This window comes from Pimephales promelas, chromosome 20 (genome assembly GCF_988280905.1).
Source record: "Pimephales promelas chromosome 20, fPimPro1.hap1.1, whole genome shotgun sequence".
Classification (NCBI taxonomy): domain Eukaryota; kingdom Metazoa; phylum Chordata; class Actinopteri; order Cypriniformes; family Leuciscidae; genus Pimephales; species Pimephales promelas.
The window spans coordinates 11,331,999-11,353,617 of NC_142788.1; the positions used below are offsets into that span (position 1 = coordinate 11,331,999).

Below are 21,619 nucleotides of genomic sequence, written 5' to 3' on the forward strand. Positions count from 1 at the left end.
CACGCAAACCAAAAAAACACAAATTTTTATTCTCTCTATTAAACTCTTTCACGATTTCTCATGCCACAATTCTGTACGCCGTGATGCATTACACTATCATAATTGTGTCGTCATTGAAACGAGAGGAAGGAATCTGCAATAACTGTTTAATCTGTCTAGTGCAGATCCTGTCACATCACTACACCAGTTTAAGAAATATCAATTGTGTTTGCGTGTGTATAAATGTGGTGTGTAAAATGGGACAGTTCAACCACTGATGAAGCTTCTGTTATCGTTTACTCACCCTTTGCGTCGATACTAACACAGACACGTGTTTTTGTGACGCAAATGAAGATTTTTTTTAATATTCTCTCTTCATTTTTTGTCCATCCGTTGAATGTCCTCAAAACCAAAATCACACTTAAAAAAATGAAAAAAGTCCATATGAACTGAGTGGTGTGATCTAAGTCTTCTGAAGAGACACAAGTGCTTTATATGATGCATAGATTTAAAGCTACAATATGTACGATTTTTATAATAAAATACCCAAAAATCACTTGCACAGTGTGATACATTTCCTGCAGTTGTGTACTTACAATTTCCCAAAGATTTTAAATTCCTATTTGAAATAATGGCTTGTCCCTGTTCATTGTCGCCTGTCAGTGAGGTAATATCCCTGGTTTCCGCTCGTCTGTGACAAACTTCGACTTGATGAGACGCCGCTCTTGCGTGTACAGTACTTTATTAGACAGGCGAGCAAATGTACATAAAACGAATCAATGTTATATAACGTTAGCTCAACCTGATAATGTTAGAATTAGTGCTGTCAAAACGATTAAAATATTTAATCGCGATTAATCGCATTAATGTCGTAGTTATCTCACAATTTTTATATGTTCTAAATGTCTCTTGATTTTCTTTTTCTCACATTATTTTTTTTTTCTCAATTTGATGCTGTTATCAACATGGAAAAGTGGATTGGCTTGCATTGTGCAATTGTTTTTTTTGTTTTTTTAACAATATTGGCATATACTGTGTTCAATTTCACACTCGCGTTCTCACTTGTAGCAAACAATCTCTCACACAATGTAACCCTGTCTGGTACAATGTAACCCGTGCTGCGATGATGATAGCTCAGTTCACAACGACAAAACACACCGATCGCTTTGGTCTTGTTAATGGAATTTGGCAACTTTTTAAAGTAAAATTTCCATTCAGAATTTTATTGGCATCCATTTCGCTCGCCATCCACTCAAAACGTAACGTTAACCAACTATTTGGCAGCTCGCAAGCCCAAACGAATGTGTGCAGCAGGCTTGTTGTTTTGTTTCCGGTCTTGCTAGATCCACTTGCGCTTTGGTCGACGAAGTAGCAAAACGTCCTCGTGCGGCGCAAGCCAATGAAATGAATGGGTTTCGGAGCGCAGCGCCGCATCATGTTGCAAAAGCATGTGAAAAAAAACAACAAAGTTTGCTAGTACAAAAAGACTGTTAATTACGCGATAAAAAAAATTACGCCGTTAAAATGGGTTTGCGTTAACGCCATTAATTACTCGTTTAACTGACAGCCCTAGTTAGAATAAGATCAGTTTGTTATTGATATTGATCTAGCTTTCTGCTAGTCTCATATAGCAACAAACTAACACATAGAATAACATTATAACTTTCAACACAATACAATGCTGTTTAATGTGGTAGTGTAACGTTAGACCAAGTGAAACAGCGCTGCGTTACCTCACAAGTTTCATTCGTCTAATAAACTGACCTGTGTGTAGATAATGGAAGTTAAACTGTGCTTGCTTGTTGAAATGCAGTTTTCATTTTGGGATTCATGTCATAAACGAAATCTGACAAACTGTTCATCGACAACCTTTTTTTTAATACGAGACGACACCGAGGTCATTAAACTATAACTATATCAACATGCAATATCGTGGATGGAAAAAAAAGATGAGACTAAAATGTGGTAAAAAAAAAATAATAATAAAAACTTGACAAATCTTTCTTAGTTTTTGTTGAAAAGTTTGAAAACATGTCATTTGAAATGATTAGAATTACTATTAGGAATTATAATAATATTTTTTTTAATATTATTATTAAAAAAATATTTTAATATTAAAAATTTTAATATTTATATTTAACGGTTTTAATATTATTTTAAAAGTACAAATTTTTCGAGAGAAGTTTCTTGTTTTACCAGTTTTCGTAATGTCGAATGTGTTAATATACAGTATATGGTAAGGTAACTAGCCTATAATAAATCCTTACACTAGATGAGGTCAAATAAACCATCCAAATGAGTTTGTGCTTATAGGAGAAAGTACAATAAAGTGAAGATGAAATGTAAAACGCAAGATGACTAATCGTGGTGATTTCTGTGGTTGTGGCTCCTAAACGGTGTTCCTGCGTCGTACAGAGAGAGAGGTTCAGAGACGGTCGTTGTCATGAAAAAGATATTCTGCGATCGTTTTCTGACTGTGTTCGAAATTTAGCATGATCATCTCTCAGTGTGTTTGCTGCTACGACCCACATCAACTGACTAACCAATAAAAATGCAACATGAAATGGCGTATTGATCAACGCGACATGGCGCTAAAACTTAAAGGAGAACTCCGGCGCAAAATGAACCTTTGGTCTAATAACACAATCGGTACCTAGTCGACCGTTCTCTGAGATTTGTTTTCATGATAATCGAATGTAAAGAGTTTTCTCTCTAAAACTGTTTAGCGTATACGCTAGTAAATGGGGGCATATAATAAGTAAAAAGAAATCGCTAGTTAATACCACTAACAAGGCTCAAAATAGCCCCACACTAACACAGTAACATAATGACGGTCCCTACATGCAAAACAAAGCATTGAGAACTTTGAGAAACCGAAGCATTGAGAAAGTGTACAGACCGTTTAATAAGAAGATGCTTTATAAAGACAGTTCACTTCGTGTATACAGGCAGCGCCATCTTTGAAAAACAGTCTCGACAAGTCGAACCACGAACGCCGTCCATACAGTTCAGAAGTTCGCTGAACCTCATAGAGTTCAGCTCACTTGGCACGTTGGTCGTGGTTCGACCAATGTTTTATTAGACCAAAGGTTCATTTTGCGCCGGAGTTCTCCTTTAAAGCTACTTTCCTTCCTCAAGATCCATTTTCAAAATCGCCATGTCAAGTTGGCCTCTTTTCTCTAGCATGACCAAGTCCAAATTCTCCTCTTTCACTTCCTTTTTTTTTTTTTTTTTTTGAAAACCACAATTGTCAAAGTGCGATTCATCGTGCTCTTTGTTTACCGCTAGCGCTATTAACACTATTTTTGGGTGAACTGTCCCTTTAAGACAAGGTCAGTGACATCAGAATTCATTGGTTCCGTTACAAACGAGTCAAACCCGACTCGTAACGTGCCATATTTAAACATCCGTGACAGACTTGTAGCGCTTCAAAAGACTTTTAATACATAAAATGTGCATGTTGATGTTGCCAGAAGCAGGATATTCTGCTACTTTTCAGTTTCATGATGACAGAATTGCGAGTCAGTTGTTGGTGAACGGTCCCATCCTGCATTACCAGTGCTGGTTCACCCACAGAAGTGCTGATGGCAGCTGTCACACTCTTGTTCCACTCAGAGTCATGTGACCACCTCATCCTCCTTCACCTGATAGTGTGTGTGACGTCTCTTTTCTTTTTCCCTCTCTTCCTGTTGTCATTGTCTGTTTTTTTCTGTTGTTTGTCACTTCCCCCACAGAGAAAGCTCCGCTGGGATATGTGAGGAGATTTGCTTATGATTTTAGCTATTTTTATTAGTTTTTGCTGTTGGATTTATAAACCAAAAGTAGAACAAAAACTGGATCTTGGTGTGATTTTCAAAGACTGCGTATTGTCTGCACATGTATTAACGAAGCAGTGAGTTTACATGTAAAACCATTACGTGAATGCTCTGCATGATTTGTTGTTGACAGGATGCAGTCTTTGACTCGACGGCTTGTGAAATTGAATCATAGGATGCTCCCAATAAAGACTGACCTACCCAGAGCTCATAAAGCTTTCTAACACATGTGATTAACCAATCCATTCCTTAATGTAAGAGTGGACAGTGGCTTCAAAATGTATGTGAACACTTATGAATGTTTGGGGTCTGTTTGAGTGTTTTATGTTTTTGAAAGAAGTATATGCTCACCAAGGATACATTTAATATATTCAAAATAACTGTTTTCTATTGTAATATGCTTTAAAATGTAATTTATTCCTGTGATCAAAGCTGAATTTCCAGCATCATTACTCCAGTCTTCAGTGTCGCACGATCCTTCACGAAATCTTTCATTCTATGTTGAAAACAGTTGTGCTGCAACAATATTTATAGTAAATTTACTGGGGTTTTTTTTTTTTTCAGATTTTTCTAATGAGCAAAGATCAAATAAACAGCATTGTTTGAAATATAAAACTTTTTTTTTTACTTATGATTGTCTTTACTGTCACTTTTGTTTAATTGAATGTGTCCTTGCTTGAATAAAAGTGTTCATTTCTTTCAAAAAGGAAAAAAATTCTTACCGACCTCAAACGTTTGAGTGATAGTGTATCAAACCACAAACAGCAGCACAGGGACACTTTACAAACAAATGCTTTCACAAAAACAGACTTTAGACGGATGCATTGTTCAGAATGAAGACTAAAAGTGTCAGTGTACGTTTTGGAGCCACCATATATCGCTGTCTTATTTATGACAGAAACACTAGCTCATAAATGGGTCAGCTTTTTCATTTGGAGGTTGTCCTTTGGTTTCTCTGTGATATAAAAATGCTTTACGCTTCTAATTCCGGGCTTGGTGCTCTACTCTCCTCTAACATGATTGTATTGTTTGTGTGATCAGCGTTTGGGTGACTCTAGTAACTGGTGTGTGAGCATGTGTCTGCGTTTGAATGAACACACACTGTGCTGACTTGATCTTCCTGTGTGTGTGTGTGTGATGGTCACAGGGCGGCACTAGCGTCGGCCCATCAGGCGCAGCCTCTTCCTCAGACGCTCAGTGTCCTGGAGAACACACCGCAGGTCCGCGGCATGCACACCATCATCAGGTCAGACACACACACACGCCTTCGCTGTGACGCGTGGGAAGTGCATTGTGTAAAACAGGCCGAAACTTCCCGACTAACTGTACCGCATCTCGTATGTGTCTAGTAGTAACAGAATCAACAAACTATGTAGTGCATTTAGTTCTTATTTATTTGAGAGAAACTCGATGCTACTGCCGTGGTTGTGTTTCCATCTACTAGTTTTGCTTTTAAACTAGGGGTGTAACAATACACAGAACTGACGGTTCGGTTTTCCCACGGTTTTGATGTCTCGGTTCGGTTCGGTTTAGAAATCTAACGGTTTAATGAAAAAATTGTCTTTAAAGTAATTCAGTTACAATTAAATGTTTCACAAGGATTAAAAAAATCTGCTAATGCTGTAAACTACGTATATAGGGAGCCGCACATTACTATAACATTTAAGGTTGTAGCCTAGACTTTTAACCTAAATCCAGATGCTATTTATTTTTAGATATAATAATCAACACACAACACATTGTACTGTATGAAAACATGTAAACTGAACATAAGGCAGTTTTTTGCATTAACACAGTTGTCATTTTCATGAAAGATATTTTAAACATACATTACATAATCAAGATATCATTAACAGGTAATATATACTGTAGGCTAACATAGTGCATTTATTTAGTGCAAGAGTTCATCTAGGAACTAAAGTTGTGGACACTGAATCACTTGTTGAGGTAAATAGTAAATATAATGCTAGTGACAAGCTATGCTGTTTTATTGACGTGTTTCCGCTGCTGAAACAGCGCAATTGTTATTTGATGTTATTTGTTATTTGGTGTTAATGGTGGTTAGGCTACAAAACTGAATTCGTTGGACATGAGGTCCATTGAGCCGGGCTGAACGGGGCCGGGGTTGCAGGGGGCGGGGCGTGTTCGGTAGGCAACGAGAGTATCGCGATTCGAATCGTGAGTTCTGTATCGCGGTTTTTCGGTTCGGATATCGTTACACCCCTTTTCTAAACCCAGATTTTACATTAGATATTCATGTGATGACACAAGACGGTGCTAAAGTGTGTATTGTACAAAAGATATGACATAGCGAATTATGAACATGGCACTGGCTGAATGGGAAAATGTACAATTTTGCTAATGTGAACAGCAGAAGGAAACGTCACCGCGTCTGCTGTAGTCGATTGTTGGTCTTTTTTTTTGTCTTGCAGTTTTTGGTTTTATTTTGTTCATTTTTTTTGTTTAGTTTTTTTGTCTTGTAGTTTTTTTGTTTAGTATTTCTAGGGTTTTTTTTTTTTAGTTTGTTTCTATTTTTAAGTTCGAGGGGTTTTTTGTATGTGATTTTTGTTTATTATTATTTTTTGTTTGTTTTTTAGTTTTGTAGTTTGTTTAGTGTTTTGTTGAAGGTTTTTTTTTTAATCAGTTTTAGTTTTGTGTTTTGTAGTTTTATTTAATTTTTTAAGTTTAGTTTTCTGTATTTTATTACACCTGTGACCCATACTTGTGTGGCAAATGCAGGAATCCTCCTCATACTCCCATCAGCCAACTACCAACATCAAGTAGCAGAAGCCAGACGCTGAACTTTCATTTAGAAAGTGTCTTCATTGCTTGTGTCAAACTGTATGTGGTTATGCCAAGCTATGACTAACGGCTATTGCATACTTAAAAAACGGCAAGGCCTACAATATGTCCCGCCTCTGACAGTTAGGCGTTCAATCCATTTTATGTTTTAAATGTCCCGTTTAACCATGTTAGACCATGATATCCAGTAAAACTGTGTCGTAATAAGTATAAATAAATAGGATGTCTCCCATTTTAACAATTCAAACAAACTTTAAAATGTGCTTTTTGAATCTGATTATAAGTGGTTTTGTCATCCATGCTTGTGGCAGAAATAAAGAGACCAGTCGAGACGAGTTCATCTTCTACTCCAAGAGGTTGATGCGGCTCCTCATCGAGAGAGCGCTGTCCTTCCTTCCCTCTCAGGTGAGAAACGGAGATTTCTGGGCAATTTTTTAGATCAACCTAGCGGTGGCACACGAACGGATTTGAGTGTGTGGGCATGGAGGCCTCGTCTTGAACGTGGAAACTTGGCTTCCTTGTCCACCGCAGTGGAAATTCAGACTAACACACACACAACATGAGAGAAATTGGCTTATCAACAAACAGAAGCAGCAGCGACACAACGACCTTTACACTTGAGAACTAGCGAGCTTCACCGTGTTGCTGCTGACATTTTACTGTGGCTTTTAATCAGAGAGGAAGATCAGTTTAGCTGCATTTGATATGCTTGGACAGAAACCACTTGACGTTACAGTTTGCCTGTTATCTGCTGCAGGTCCACATTGTTCAGACCCCACAAGGAGAGGATTACGAGGGCAGAAACTTCCATGGGAAGGGGGTAAGTGCCTCTACATGCATTGACATGTCTTTTTTTGGGGCCATCTCTTGGCAGTGCAGTCTCATGCATGTGTTTGTGTTAGGGTGTTGTCTGTCGCACAGAAACGGGGTCGTTCTCTGTTGTATAGAAATGTTTAGGCCTTAAAAGGACATTTCTGTATTTCGAGCAGATTACGGGCGTGTCGATTCTCAGGGCGGGAGAGACGATGGAGCCCGCGCTCAGAGCCGTGTGCAAAGACGTCCGCATCGGCAAAATCCTCATCCAGACCAATCAGGACACAGGAGAGCCTGAGGTACCGCCCCTTTCTGCCATTACTACCGCCCAACATTTACAGATCAAGTGACCAGACAGTAGATTTAGTAGTCAATTAGTTTCATTCTAAAGTTTTTTTTTGTGAAATTTCTGTATTTGTAAAGGGAGCTACTCATTTTGTGATACAGTATTTTGTATCTGTAAGGTGTTTTATCATTTCCGTCTCTATTTTTCTGCCTTAAAGTGCAATGTGTTTAACTCTTTGAGTGGGTTGCACCAATAAGGACTAAATTAAGCAAAGTTTAGAGCCAATGAATGATTTGTTGATGGTTTTATGTTAAATCGAGTTGTTGCAGTGCTTAATTTTAAACACAGATAGTTCACTTTTAAAAAAAACTTTTGCTGATAATTTACTCACCCCCATGTCATCCAGGATGTCCATGTCTTTCTTTCTTTAGTTGGAAAAAAATTAAGGTTTTTGATGAAAACATTCCAGGATTTTTCTCCATATAATGGACTTCAATGGGAACCAAACGGTTCAAGGTCCAAAAAGACAGTTTCAGTGCAAACTGTTCAAAGGGCTTTAAACGATTCCAGACGATGATTAAGGGTCTTATCAAGCGAAACGATAGGTCATTAAAAAAAAAAAAAATAAAATTGTCGCCTTGCTCTGTTCTGTGATGCGCGGTGATGGGGGTGAGTAAATTATCAGCAAAAGTTTTTTCAAAAGTGAACTCCTTTAACCTGCGATTAACGGCCATGATGGATTCGCCATTGTCATTACATGTCATCAATGTTAATTCTCCATTTCCTTTGTTTATTGACCACCAGAAACTCCCTCTCCTTGACATTAGTAGTTCTTACAGATACAGGAAATAAACGTGTAAAATGTTGTTATAAACGGCCGTCGCTGATTGTATATGAAAACATTGCGGCTGCACATGCGGATTTCATTAGCCGGAAATATTTTTATAGTATCAGGAGTAATGAGGCAGCATAAAGAATAACTGAGCAACTGAGATAAAAACAAAAACAAAAAAAAAACTAGCATGATTCGCAGAGTGACTTTCTCCACTCTTGACAGCGCGACCCTGTCCGTTTGATCGCCCAGGCTTGAGATACGACCACTAGCGCTCGCCTCATCATCACCCCTGCCGTTACATCCTTAATATATTCCTCTCTTCTTTTCTTTGTCCGGCACCAAGATGAGTGACGGATCCGCATAGCAGGCGTAAGCGTACGGGCCGACGCGATCCTCACACTGAGCTTTAATTTACATTTTTATTTGTAATAATCTCTCTGAGACCTGACGGCCTATAATTAAAATATGTGTCTTTGTTCAATCAGACACATATTTTAATTATAGGTGCACTTTATTTTATATATAAACCTTCTCACCTTGTAAGTTTGAAGATTTAAATCTGAGGTTAAAGTTATGGATCAAATTGATGGTTCAAATGTGAACCTGCTTAATTTTAAAACAAGTTTATAGTTTTGTGCAACAGAATAATCGTTTTAGGTTTTGATTTAATCTAGATTTAAGTTTAATCCTTATTGGTGCAACCCAACTTTATTATTCATGTTTTTGTCTCAATCAGTTAAATGTACTAATTTAAATCGTGCTTTTATCGAAGTTGTTTCATAGTGAACATATTCAGTTTTAGGGAAGAAAAAATATGTGAAATTATTGGTTAATTGTGGACTATGTGTGTACATATAAACGCAGTGAACAGAAGTCTGCAGAAGCAACTGTGCGATGCTGCGATACAATTATTATTTTTTTTAGTACCACTCTTGTTATATATTCCCACTTCCTGACAGAACTGAAGTGTTCTGAGAAATCACACTTGTGTTAGACATTTAAATAATCACATGGATTTATTAATTTTGACAGCCTTGATGTTTTTGGATTGATTGGTAGCACTATTTGGTTACACTTTATTTTACGGTACTTGTACTTAGTGTACGGGGAAATATAAGCTAACTACATGGGTTAAGGTTAGGTTTAGTACCTAGTTATAACCCAGTTCTTGTAATTACTATACTATAATAAAAGAAATAAAATATGAATTATACTTTGATTTAAGGAAAACGAAGACTTTTTTTCTAAACGTTGTTATAATAGCTGTAATTATAGTTGTAATATTTGTAATTATGTAATTATAGCTGTAATTATAGTTGTAATATTTGTAATTACAGTTGTAAAATTTGTAACAGTTGTAATATTATATATTGTTCTTTCTTTTTGCAGAATGTCTTGTATAATAAATATCATTTTAAAAAGGTCTTAAACATGTAAATAATCTCATGTAATTACTTGATAATTTTGACAGCCGTTTTGTTTTAATATATATATATATATATATATATATATATATATATTTGCATCATTCACATATACACACACACACACACACACATATATATATATATATATATATATGCATTATATGTGTATATTAAATTAACTATTTGAAACAGTGGCGTTGTTTAAGTTGTCTTTTATGTTTTCGTCCAGCTGCACTACTTGCGTCTACCCAAAGACATCGGTGAAGATCATGTGATCCTGATGGACTGCACTGTGTCCACTGGGGCGGCGGCCATGATGGCCATCAGAGTGTTACTTGTAAGAGTGTATCTGAGCTCTTTCTCTCGCTCTCTCACACACACACACACACACAGCTGCAGCCGTTTAATGGAACTGATGGTGTGCAGTGGCACAGGCACAGACGCCTGCTCAAGCACCACATGTAGAGCGGCCCAGTTCGCTCGTTGGTCTGTGTAGGCGGAGCAGTGAAACCTCACTTATCTGACGGCGGCCGTAGAGCATGACATAACTTCACACAATCTCACATATTAATTCTACAGTCGATCCAAGGCTGAGCTGCTTTTGGCCCGGAAGAAACTTTAAACACACTTCACATGCACTCACCAGATTATATCATGTCTACTAACACTGTGTATGCATTCATTACAACACATCTGTAATGAAGTATTAGGGCTGGGCGGTATGATGATATATATATATATCGTTACCACGGTATATAATGTCTATCAGTAGAGATTACATTTCTTTAATTATTACATTACTTAACTAATTCTAAATGCATGTTAAATAAACCTATTGCACCTGAAAAAAAAATTGTTATTGTTTTTTGACCCATTTGTAATTTGTTTTTTATTTTTTTAATTTTAATATCAAAAATGACATAAAATAACTATATCATCATATATATTGTTATAGTGAAAATTTATTTTATTTTATTTATTTATTTATTTATTTATTTAAATTGAGAATTTGGTCATAACGCCCACCCCTATTACTATATTTTTTGGAAATAAATGTCCGCCTCCTTTGTCCTGCTACGGCACTATTGTTGTGTGTCGACGTGCTTCATGCACACTGTGTGTGTGTGTATGTGTGCAGGATCATGACGTCCAGGAGGAGAAGATCTTGCTGGTGTCTCTTCTGATGGCTGAGATGGGTGTGCATTCGGTGGCGTACGCCTTCCCTCAGGTCAAGATCATCACCACCGCCGTCGACAAGAAGGTCAACGACCTCTTCCACATCATCCCTGGCATAGGTGAGCCATTGCTTTATTTGCTTGACTGTGGCCTTTTCTCCTTTACGCCTTCAGGTTACGTTTACACACACAGGCCACTCTCACAAAAGCAGCCATATTTCACTATAAATCAAATACTTTGCTTAAAGACCATTAAAGGAGTAGTTCACCTTAAAAAAAAACAAAAAACGTTTGCTGATAATTTACTCACCGCCATGTCATCCAAGATGTCCATGTCTTTCTTTCTTCATTCGAAAAGAAATTAAGGTTTTTGTTGAAAACATTCCAGCATTTTTCTCCATATAATGGACTTCAATGGGAACCAAACAGTTCAAGGTCCAAAAGACAGTTTCAGTGCAAACTGCTCAAAGGGCTTTAAACGATTCCAGACGGTGAATAAGGGTCTTATCAAGCGAAACGGTCGCTCATTAAAAAAAAAATAACAAAGTTTAAGTTTTATAAGCTCAAATGGTCGTCTTGCTCTGTTCTGTGATGCACGTTCGTGACTCTCCTGTTCGAACTCATTCATCAAAATGAACGAATCTTTTCCAGAGTCAATTCGTTCATTTCTTTCATTGAATGATCCAAACGACTCGGAGAAATATTTGTTTGTTTTTTTATTTAGCTAGGATGCTTTAAATTTTAAAAAAGAGCCAGGAAAGACATTTATAATGTTATAAAAGATTTCTATTACAAATAAATGCTGTTTAACACACACACACACACACACACACACATACACACGTATTATATTTGATATTTCAATTAAATGTATGTTTTAAACACAAAATCAAGTAAAAATAACAAAAAATGACTGTAAAGAGAATCAATAACACTTTACAATAAGGTTTTATTTGTTAACATTAGTTAAATACATTTATTAACCTTAGTTGATGTTCATTTAAACTTTGACTAATACATCATTAAAATCAAAAGTTGTATTTATTTTAATAAGTTAATACAGTGTGATCCAACATGAACATTTTTATCAAGTAACATTAAGGTTATTAAATATTTCAGTTATTGAATTTCAGTAATGAAATATATGGGTAAAATGTGCTTGATTGTCACTATCAAGTCTTCTGCAATTTCTTCGATATTGATTTAGGGTTTAATTAGTCAAATATCAATATTTTTTTGTGTGTCCAGGAAACTTTGGGGATCGTTATTTTGGCACGGATGCTCCCCCAGACTGGAGTGACGACGACACGGACGAGCCGAGCTGCTGAGACACGCCAGTCTGATAATCATGTCTGATATCTGTACATTATAAAATATTTTTATACTCTTTTGCACTCCCCAAACAGAAACATTTTACGTGAAGTTTTTATTTGTGAAGGTTTTATTTATAAAGGTTGTTTTTTTTATTACAAGTTATTTACCATGTTTCAGTAAAGTGTGTAGTGTTTGACTCTGAAGCTCGTGCTGTTGATCTCTTGCCTAGCGTGTTTTGCTGAATCTGCTGTTTAGGTATTTTCGGCGTGTAAACTCACATCGGCGAACACAATACGTCTGGTCCTCATGGCATACAAGCATGCCACTTCTACTCGGCTTTCTGAGAGTAAAATAAGACTGTCTTGCTACACTTAGACAGTGAGTTTCTTTGAAGGACCACTTCATCGGAAAAAATGTGTGGGCGTCGCTTTGTTTTAATCTTGCTTTCAGTCTCGCTTTACCTGCAGACGGCTGCTGACCAAACCACAAGCTGCGAACAATTACACTTTCACGACAGAGAAATGCAGTCTATCTATGGCTCAGGCTTTAAAACTTGACATGTTTTTTCAAATTCCACACATTTTTCAGTTGGTTTACCAGTTTTTAATGGAAGATGTAAAGCTCAATTCAAGAGTTGGAGTCTATCAAACACACAAGCATGAGCGAACAGATAATCAGTGGTTGTTGAGTTTTCAAGTTTTGTTTTAGAGGTTTTTAAAAAAAGAATGACCTGCTTTTTGTATCTGTCCAGTGAGTCTATAGCGGCCTTTACCGTATATATGGCTCAGATGTGCGATGTTCGCTCCGAAAACATACAAGAGCAAAACTAGCCCACAGGAAGCGTTGGTGTTTGGCCTCAAATTTAGTTTTAATTGTGTTTGGTTTAATCGTTTTACCCCACTGTGCACTTTGAGGAAGTACCGAGCCTGAGGAGATTATTTTTGTCAAAGAAATGCGATGGGATTTTGTGCATTGTTTGTTTGATTTAGTAAATGTAAAAATGAGCAATATTGTGTTAATGTTCGAGCACTGAGATCTGCAGTGATGATGTCACGGCATAGTGAATGTATACTGTGACTTTTGACCCACAACAGGAACAAAAGTCTATCATTTGTGTTATTTAATTGCTTTGTCGTTGCACACTTTCTGAAATACTTGATTTTGATTGGTCAGTCAGATATTTATGTGTAATAAATAACCATGCATAAGACAATGTTTCATGAGTAATTATTTGGTGATAATTGTGATGTCATGTGATCATGACCGACTGACATTATCCATTGCGCATTGTATATTAGTATTTTAATGTTTGCTTTTTAAAAGAAATTAGTGCTTTTGTTCAGTAAAAGGAACATATACTTTGGAATATATACCAAAGTTTGGTCTTGTTTTAAAGAACACAATTAACAGATTATTGCTGATTTCTTTTGAAGTGAAGACACTTCAAAAAATGAAAGTATGACAAAGTTATGGAAGTTTAAATTTAGAGTAAATCAAAAATACTGTACTATATTTTTTATTTTATATAAAATATATACTTTTCAAAATGTTTTACTCTAAAATTACTATAAAATCAAAGCTATGTTCCAAATTATAAGTTGTTCCTAAGTTATGTTCCAAATTTGAAGTTGATATCACAAAAATTGAAGTTTCCATTAGATTGTGTTTAGGCGCAGTACCAAAAATAGCCACCGGGTGCCATTGAATTTAGTTGTATAAATTCTGCCTTAACAAATTAATACATTTCTCTCCAAATATCAATCCTGTCACAAAATTTGGAACCTTGAGACACAGACCTTTCTGACAATATGTGTTTTGTCAAGATTAGAGAAGGTTTTGATCAAATTATTAAATATAGTGATGCCCAAAAGGGGAGGAGCCTGATAAAAATCATTTGAGCATCGTTTCTAACGCAACGTTCAATTATAAAACGGTTTTCACACGATGAATTCTGAGTTTATAAGTTTTCAAATTATACCTAATTTATGAAAACTACTAAAATACAACGTGATATAATAAAAAAGGCGATAAAAAAGATAATAGAATATTTTAGAGGATAATATATATATATATATATATTCATTTTTAGAGGATAATATTATAGTGTGATTTATTGAAAAATACTAGATTATATGTTTTATTATGAACTTTTAGCATAAAAAAGTTTCAATTAGAGCCAGAACGATTTATCGGCAGGCCGATATTAGACATTTTCCAAACTATCGGTATCGGCATTCATAATGGCCGATAAATTAATATTTCAAAAATAAAATAAAAACGGGCGAAACGCTTCAACCATGTCACGAGTGTTGGAGTTGTATAGTTTGTCCACCAGATGGCACTCTATACCACTCGTGTATAACGTTCCACACATCCTGCGACTTGATGGAAAGAATTTAAAAAGTGCAGGTAAAGGGATAAGCAAGCTGACATTGTAATTATAAGGTAGCTTATAAGGCAATGTAGGGACTAATTATTATTTTATTTATCAGAACTTTAATATATTTTGATGTTCTGTTGTGACAATAAAAGAAACAAGTTTCTTTTTAAAATGCATTATCATAAGTTTAGTTAAAACTCATAAATAACTACAAATAACTAATGTTAGGGAAATCAGTTAATGTTTTGTTGCGCGTTTCTGAAATAAAAATAAAAAATATCGGCCGATATATCGGAATATCGGATTTTAAAACCAACAAATATTTGTATCGGCATCGGCCTTCAAAATCCAAAGATCAGACCTCCTGTCATGATGCAGATTTTTTGAGGTGCACTATTGTCATAAATTCATCAATTACTCTTCCTACATAATTTGTAACACAAAACAGGGGTAGCATATCTATGTAGAAGTCTTAGACTTTTTTCAACGATATATAATTTGTCATTATCAGATTAGGATTTTATAGAAATATATAGTGAAGTAAAGTTAGGCGTCTCGGTACCGGTAAATTGTGACCTTCCTATATTAATCAAAGGATCCTGAAAAAGAAATCACATAAAGCAACACAACTGTTTTCAACACTGATAATAATCCAAAATGTTTCTTGAGCGTCATATTAGAGTGATTTCTGATGCTGGAAATTCAGTTTTGCTTATTAAAACATATTGAACGGTTATTTTAAATTTCACAATGTCACTGTTTTTTACTGTATTTTTGATTCAATAAACACACCCTTGGTGAGCGGAAAGACTTCCCGACCCCAACACCTGTCCATGGGTGTGTATACTGTAGCTAGAAGAATGAGCCAGAATTAAACTGTCATTAATTAAACTGAGACAACGGGATTGAAACTCATTCATGTCTCAAACACACAGGAAGGATGCTGTGGTTGTCCTCTTGATATGGAAACTAACCTAGCAATCTTTCATCAGTTTCCATTATTAACTTCATTCTGCTATACCTGATACACTACGACATCAACCGACGTCCCTTCTCAGTGTTTTCTGCACTACACATCAGCTGACCTCACAAATCAACACACTAAATGTAACCAGTGTGTCTTAAACGGCAAACTGAGAACATGTAAATCTTTTACAGCTGTGACTCATCATTACAATCAGCCTGGTCAAAGTGAACAAGCCACGCTGATCGAAATCTTCATCCTTGCTCTTCCTCGGTCATAAAACAATCATCGCGTCACACGACGTTTCTAAAAGAAGCGGTTTGAGATGAATGAAACGTGCTCTAGTGGCCTTCAATATTGAGATGTCATGGAAAGTTTACCACAAAGCTTGTTCATAGTGACAAACAGGAAGGAGGCGCTTTGCTGGCGTGTGTGTGGCAGCTCTAGAGCATCTCCAGCAGTGAGCAAAGGCCCTTTAGGTCACAGGAGTGAGTGTGTGAGCACGAGCGGGACCGGGTCGCCGAGAAGATGACAACGTTGATATTTTGAGGGCCTCGAAATCTTCTCTCAACGTGGAACAACTGAGCGTGTGTGTAGGTAAGGCTGAGGTGAGTGTTTGCAGGAACCAGCTTCACAGTCAATGCCAAATGAAATGTATTTAGTGAGTGTGCACAAATGTTTATGTTTATAGTTTGTTGTCGAGGTTTTCATGTTTGCGAATGTTGTCCTGCATGGTGTCAAATGTGATCTTTTTTGTTTGAGGTTGTGGGACGGTGTTGATCTGTCGGCCATACGGTCACAGACACATCGCAGCTAATTGAATGGTTGTGAATTGTGATAGAATCAATTGGTCAAATTGTCTTTGTTTTAGCTTCATTTTAATGACTCATTCAAATTGTATGTGTAGCTATTTTATAGATGTAGCAAATTAAAGGAAACGTTTCAATGGCCATTTCCAGCTGGAAAGGCGCGAAAGTTGGCTACTAGCATACAAACTGCATGACGGAGTCAAATTTCTTGCCAATAATGAGTCTAATAATGAACTAACGAGTCGTTTCTATTGAAAAAGGGTATGATGAATTTTTATGTGGGACGTTCGTGAAACAAAATTTGGTTTAGTGATTCTTGTACCTGAAATGTGCTCAGATTCCATACAGATCCATTGTTATTGGTTGTGTGGAAAATCTAAAATCTTAATTTCTCCATATATTTATTCTATATTTCCATATGACGTGAATGTGCTTGCTTTTCCTGCATTCAAGACAAATTATTTTCCTCTCATCATCTGCTGTGTATGAAAATGATACAATGAATTTTGTTTTTGGCAAGTCAAGATTTGGCTGATCAAATTTATTTTTTTTTTAAGCTAGACGATGCTAATCTGTGTTGGGTGTGATCTGACCATCATGAGCAGTGCTTTTGAGGACTGTCCAACCTGAGAATGCTTGAGTTCGGGTCAATCTCAGGTTCGTCAGCCCATGAAAACCTGCCTCGCTGAAACCCACACGGGAACCGGTGGTCCTCCAAACCACCTCAATGCTGCATCACCTCAAAATCACTGACGGGGGATTTGTAACATCATGTGGCGTCAGCGTTATAGCTTTAGATGTTGTGTGGGTTATTTATTTCATTATTTTTGATGGGTTACAAGACTATTTGATACTGCCAACAATTCAGATTCACAAGATGTTAGATATTTACACATGATACTTGATTTAGCATATTTTTGGATTTGAAAAACGAATGAATGAATCTGTTCAAATCCAAACTAGGAGCAAATGAAAGTTATTGGGTAAATCAGATGATTTCAATGTCAGGAAATGATCAGTAACTTGATCAGTTATGTTGTGTAAGTGTGCAAACCCAGGTTGGAGCTGTGCCTGTTTGTTTCAAACTAAACCAATCGCATTTACAATGCATGTGTCTTATATAATTATATATTATATTATAATAATTAATAATGTTTGTAATTTAATTTTTAAGCATTTTTAAGGACCAGTCATTACTAAATTCAAATTGGTTGACCGCTAATCTGAATATTGATGTATTCCTTCTCAAGATCTACGGTGGTTGCGGTCCTGTTTTACTGTGTGTGTGTGTGTGTGTGTGTAAATGTTCATATGCTATAATGAATTATCAACTCTTTTACACTGTGCCTCAAAACCAACGTGCCGATCATTCTCGCTTGACACTTTCTATAAATGAAGTCAGCTGGCATTATTTTTAACAATTTTAATCAAACTGGTTCACATCTCTAACATTCATATATATTTTCATTCATTTTTAATAGGGCTGGGCAATGATTAATTGTGATTAACCGCATCCAAAATAAAAGTTTGTGTTCACATAATATATGTGTTTATAAATACACACACATACATGTATATATTTAAGAAATATTTGCATGTATACACTTTATATATATATTTATAATAAGAACACATTTTTTTCTTAAATATATACATGCATGTGTGTTTTTTTTAAATGTATATATAAAATAATTATACACGCGACGCACAAATATATTATGTAAACACAAATTTTTATTTTGGAAGCGATTAATCGCAATTAATCGTTGCCCAGCCCTAATTTTTAATTAATTAAGTTATTCATTTATTCCTATTGCTGTTGGTTTTTGTTCTCTATAGTTGTCCTCAGCATTGTTTTGATCTTTTCTGTTCACCATGAAATCAAAATTGACTCTTTTTTTACAGAATGTTGCAGTGCTTATTATAAATAATTAATCCATGCACATCATTAATCTTTAAAGGCGCAGTAAACTAATTCTGAGAAATTTCACTTAAATGACAATTCATAGGTAATCTTCATTGCCATTTAAGTGAAATTACTGAACTTAAATATACAAGCTTGATAAAAATGATCATTTTAGAAGAAAATTTCAAATGGCACTTAGAGGCTTTTGCATCTGAACTCTTCATATATTCATGAGGGGGGAGTTCCCTGTTTTGAATAGCGTACTTGTAAATTTTGGGGCGGAGCTATCAAGATAGGGGTGTGATCCTTTTTGGGTAGGGGCGTGATTTAAATATCAACAGCGTTTCTCAGGAATCGCTTACTGCACCTTTAATGGAAAAGCGTTAACCTCCCCTCCCCATCGAAACAACGTCTGTTCTCTTCATGACGTGTGTCTAACAATCCTCCACAACTAACTACAAAATGGACGAAAAAAACAAATCCCGCCCTACTTTTTTCTCATTCCAGAAGCCATTACACTCGGATATACGTCACAATAGGGAAGAAAATACACAACTGTGGTTCCATGTTGACTTTAACCTGTCTTGATAGAATGTGTCGATCAAGAGAGCATGCAATTATGAACCAAAAAATGAACCCATAACCCACCAAGCTTGGTCTCCCCTTCTAATATTATGCCTAAAATGTGTAATCTGTACCCAAGTTATTTTTTTACAGTGTTTTGAGTGTTGCGAGTGGTGTGTGTGTCTCAAATACCACTTATCTGAGACGTTTCTGCACAAATCCTCATTCGTGACATAAGGCCACACATCCTTAACAGCGATCGGTGTGGCAATCCGATAAGGAATGAGAGAAACCCACATAGAGTGGGTCACTGGGTCAAAGGATTTAAACCTTCAACAAAAGACCAGCAATCTGACGTATGTCCCCTTAAACAAGCTTTATTAAAGGAGCTTTGCGGGTGCTTTAAAACGCTTAATGGTATAGTTTAATGCACATTTCCCAAAGCATTAACCTTAAGCCCCAACGTCTGTTAGGTGTCATTCTGGGAATCAAATAGAAAGCTGTTTTCCACACATGTGGGGTGTGGAGAGCGAAAGACTTGGAGGCCAAAAGTTATGGGACCGTTTTCTGATACGCTTGACAGGATAAAGTGGTCTAGTAATAAAAAGAGTGGACAAATAATTATCTGAATGGGAAATTTAGAAAACAGTGTGTGTGGGAAAGTCATTGCAGAATGCAAATTTATATTTGGGATCCCAAGGGAGCCTGAGATATTTGAAGGGATCATGTGTGTAATACTTAGCTAAATAATTTGCTTAAGTCTTCAGGGGGGTTTATAATCTGTTAACTCAGGTAGCGGATTGCAGATAAAGTAAGCAGAAGCTTTGAGCAGGAGCACATCTGTTCTGCTCATGTCGACACACACCTACACATAATGCACCACTAGAGGGACCATTGTCCATGTGTGATGATGATCAAGATGATGACGTGCTATGCTAACTGAACCGCACTGCTCCGGTTCAACAATTAAATTCTCCAATTAAGTTTTTTTTTTATCATTATTTCGATATTCAAGAGAAAAATGTTCTGGTTGAGTTAGCAATATTTTCCCCTGTGAATAAAAAAAAAACAAAAAAACAATTGTGTGTGGTATGAGACTAATTTACTGAAATCTAGTGACATTTATTTGACTGATATCTGAACTTAAATTCATTCAATTAATGAAAATTCATTAATTAGGCTACTCACCCTCGTCGTTTCAAACCCTGATAGTTTGAATGAAATCTGAGGGCTTCCTGTCCCTCCATCGACAGCCTTCACAACTATCCCCAGAAAGGTAAGACATTATTAAAGTAATCCATGTGAATCCAGTGGTTAAACTTCAATTTTATGAAGCAATGGGTGCTTTTGGCCTATCTTTATTTAAAAAATATTAATATCCAAGACACCAACGTATGTTCACGAGAGCACCACGACACTGTTAAATGAATGTGCGGGACAGAAAAGCTCTCAGATTTCCTTAAAGCTGCAGTCTTTTTTTATGTGTTCCAAAGTTTACAAAATGTCTATAATAATTGTGAATAACGTGAATAAATATGTCCAAACCGTGTTTTTGTCTAATCCTAAATCACGGTACACCTATAATAAGTGTGGAACTATCTTAGACTGGTTTGGGTCGGGCCGCTGCGGAGTAGTGTGTGACTCAGGTTGTAGCCTACCGGTACACAGAGAAGTAGCTCGGGCTACGATGTTCTTCGGCAAGACGCATGCATTTCTGTTTTATCAACCCTAGAGTGTCAATGGTTACGAACTGCAACTTTAAAAGGGTCTTCATTTGTGGTCCGGAGATTAACAAATGTCTTTCGGGTTTGGAAAGTCTTGAGGGTGAGTAATGACTGAATGTCCATCGTTGTATATTAACCAACTATCTAAACATTGAGCTAATTTCAATATTAATGCAATCTTTTACCTTAAAATTAAAACTTTTGTAATTTTAGAAGTAAATTAAAGGAGATCTCTGGCGCAAAATGAACCTTTGGTCTAATTACACATTGGTACCCCAGATAGCAAAACTGACATTGAATCAACGTGGAAACATGACATCGAAACAACGTTGATCTGACATTGTTTTGCTCATCGAATTAACGTTGAACCAACGTCAGACGCATCATTCTTTCAAAACTAACGGAAAATCAACTTGAATCATATCAACTTTATGAAAGCAAACCAATTTTCGATTTTCATTTTAATGCCAGATCAACGTTGTTTCAATGTCATGAGAGACGTCGTTTCCACGTTGATTCAATGACAGTTAGCTGCTGTCTGGGACATAGTCAACCGTTCTCTGAGATTTGTTTTCATGATAATCGAATGTAAAGAGTTTTATCTCTAAAAACTAGCTTTAGCTTATAATGCTAGTATATGGGGCATAGAGTAATGAAAATAAAAATTGCTAGTTAATACCACTAAGGCTCAAAATAGTCCAACAGTAGCATAATCCGGGTCCCTACATGCAAAACAAAGCATTGAGAACTTTGTAAGTGTTCAGACCGTTTAATAAGAAGATACTTTATAAAGACAGTTCGCTTCGTTTTGCATGTAGGGAGCCTG

General features: G+C 36.3%; 2 protein-coding genes across 7 annotated transcripts in view; both read left to right on the forward strand.

Moving 5' to 3' along the window:
* uckl1b (uridine-cytidine kinase 1-like 1b) overlaps positions 1-13,655 on the forward strand; it is a 43,216-nt gene extending 29,561 nt beyond the window's left edge. For 3 of the 5 annotated variants that reach the window (XM_089124383.1, XM_089124385.1, XM_039669930.2), the window contains exons 8-15: positions 3,714-3,733; positions 4,942-5,040; positions 6,908-7,001; positions 7,354-7,416; positions 7,586-7,708; positions 10,187-10,294; positions 11,096-11,252; positions 12,381-13,655. In XM_089124383.1, the coding sequence (XP_088980509.1) occupies positions 3,714-3,733; positions 4,942-5,040; positions 6,908-7,001; positions 7,354-7,416; positions 7,586-7,708; positions 10,187-10,294; positions 11,096-11,252; positions 12,381-12,460 (744 nt within the window). In that variant the 3' untranslated portion in view covers positions 12,461-13,655. The remainder of the gene's footprint in view (positions 1-3,713; positions 3,734-4,941; positions 5,041-6,907; positions 7,002-7,353; positions 7,417-7,585; positions 7,709-10,186; positions 10,295-11,095; positions 11,253-12,380) is intronic. The other 2 variants (XM_089124384.1, XM_089124386.1) reach the window with 1 other exon arrangement.
* A 2,410-nt stretch (positions 13,656-16,065) lies between these two features.
* Positions 16,066-21,619, forward strand: part of zbtb46 (zinc finger and BTB domain containing 46) — a 115,924-nt gene continuing 110,370 nt past the window's right edge. Inside the window, exon 1 of one of the 2 annotated variants that reach the window (XM_089124157.1) lies at positions 16,066-16,398. The gene's annotated coding sequence lies outside the window, so the exon portion shown is untranslated. The remainder of the gene's footprint in view (positions 16,399-21,619) is intronic. The other variant, XM_089124158.1, reaches the window with a different exon arrangement.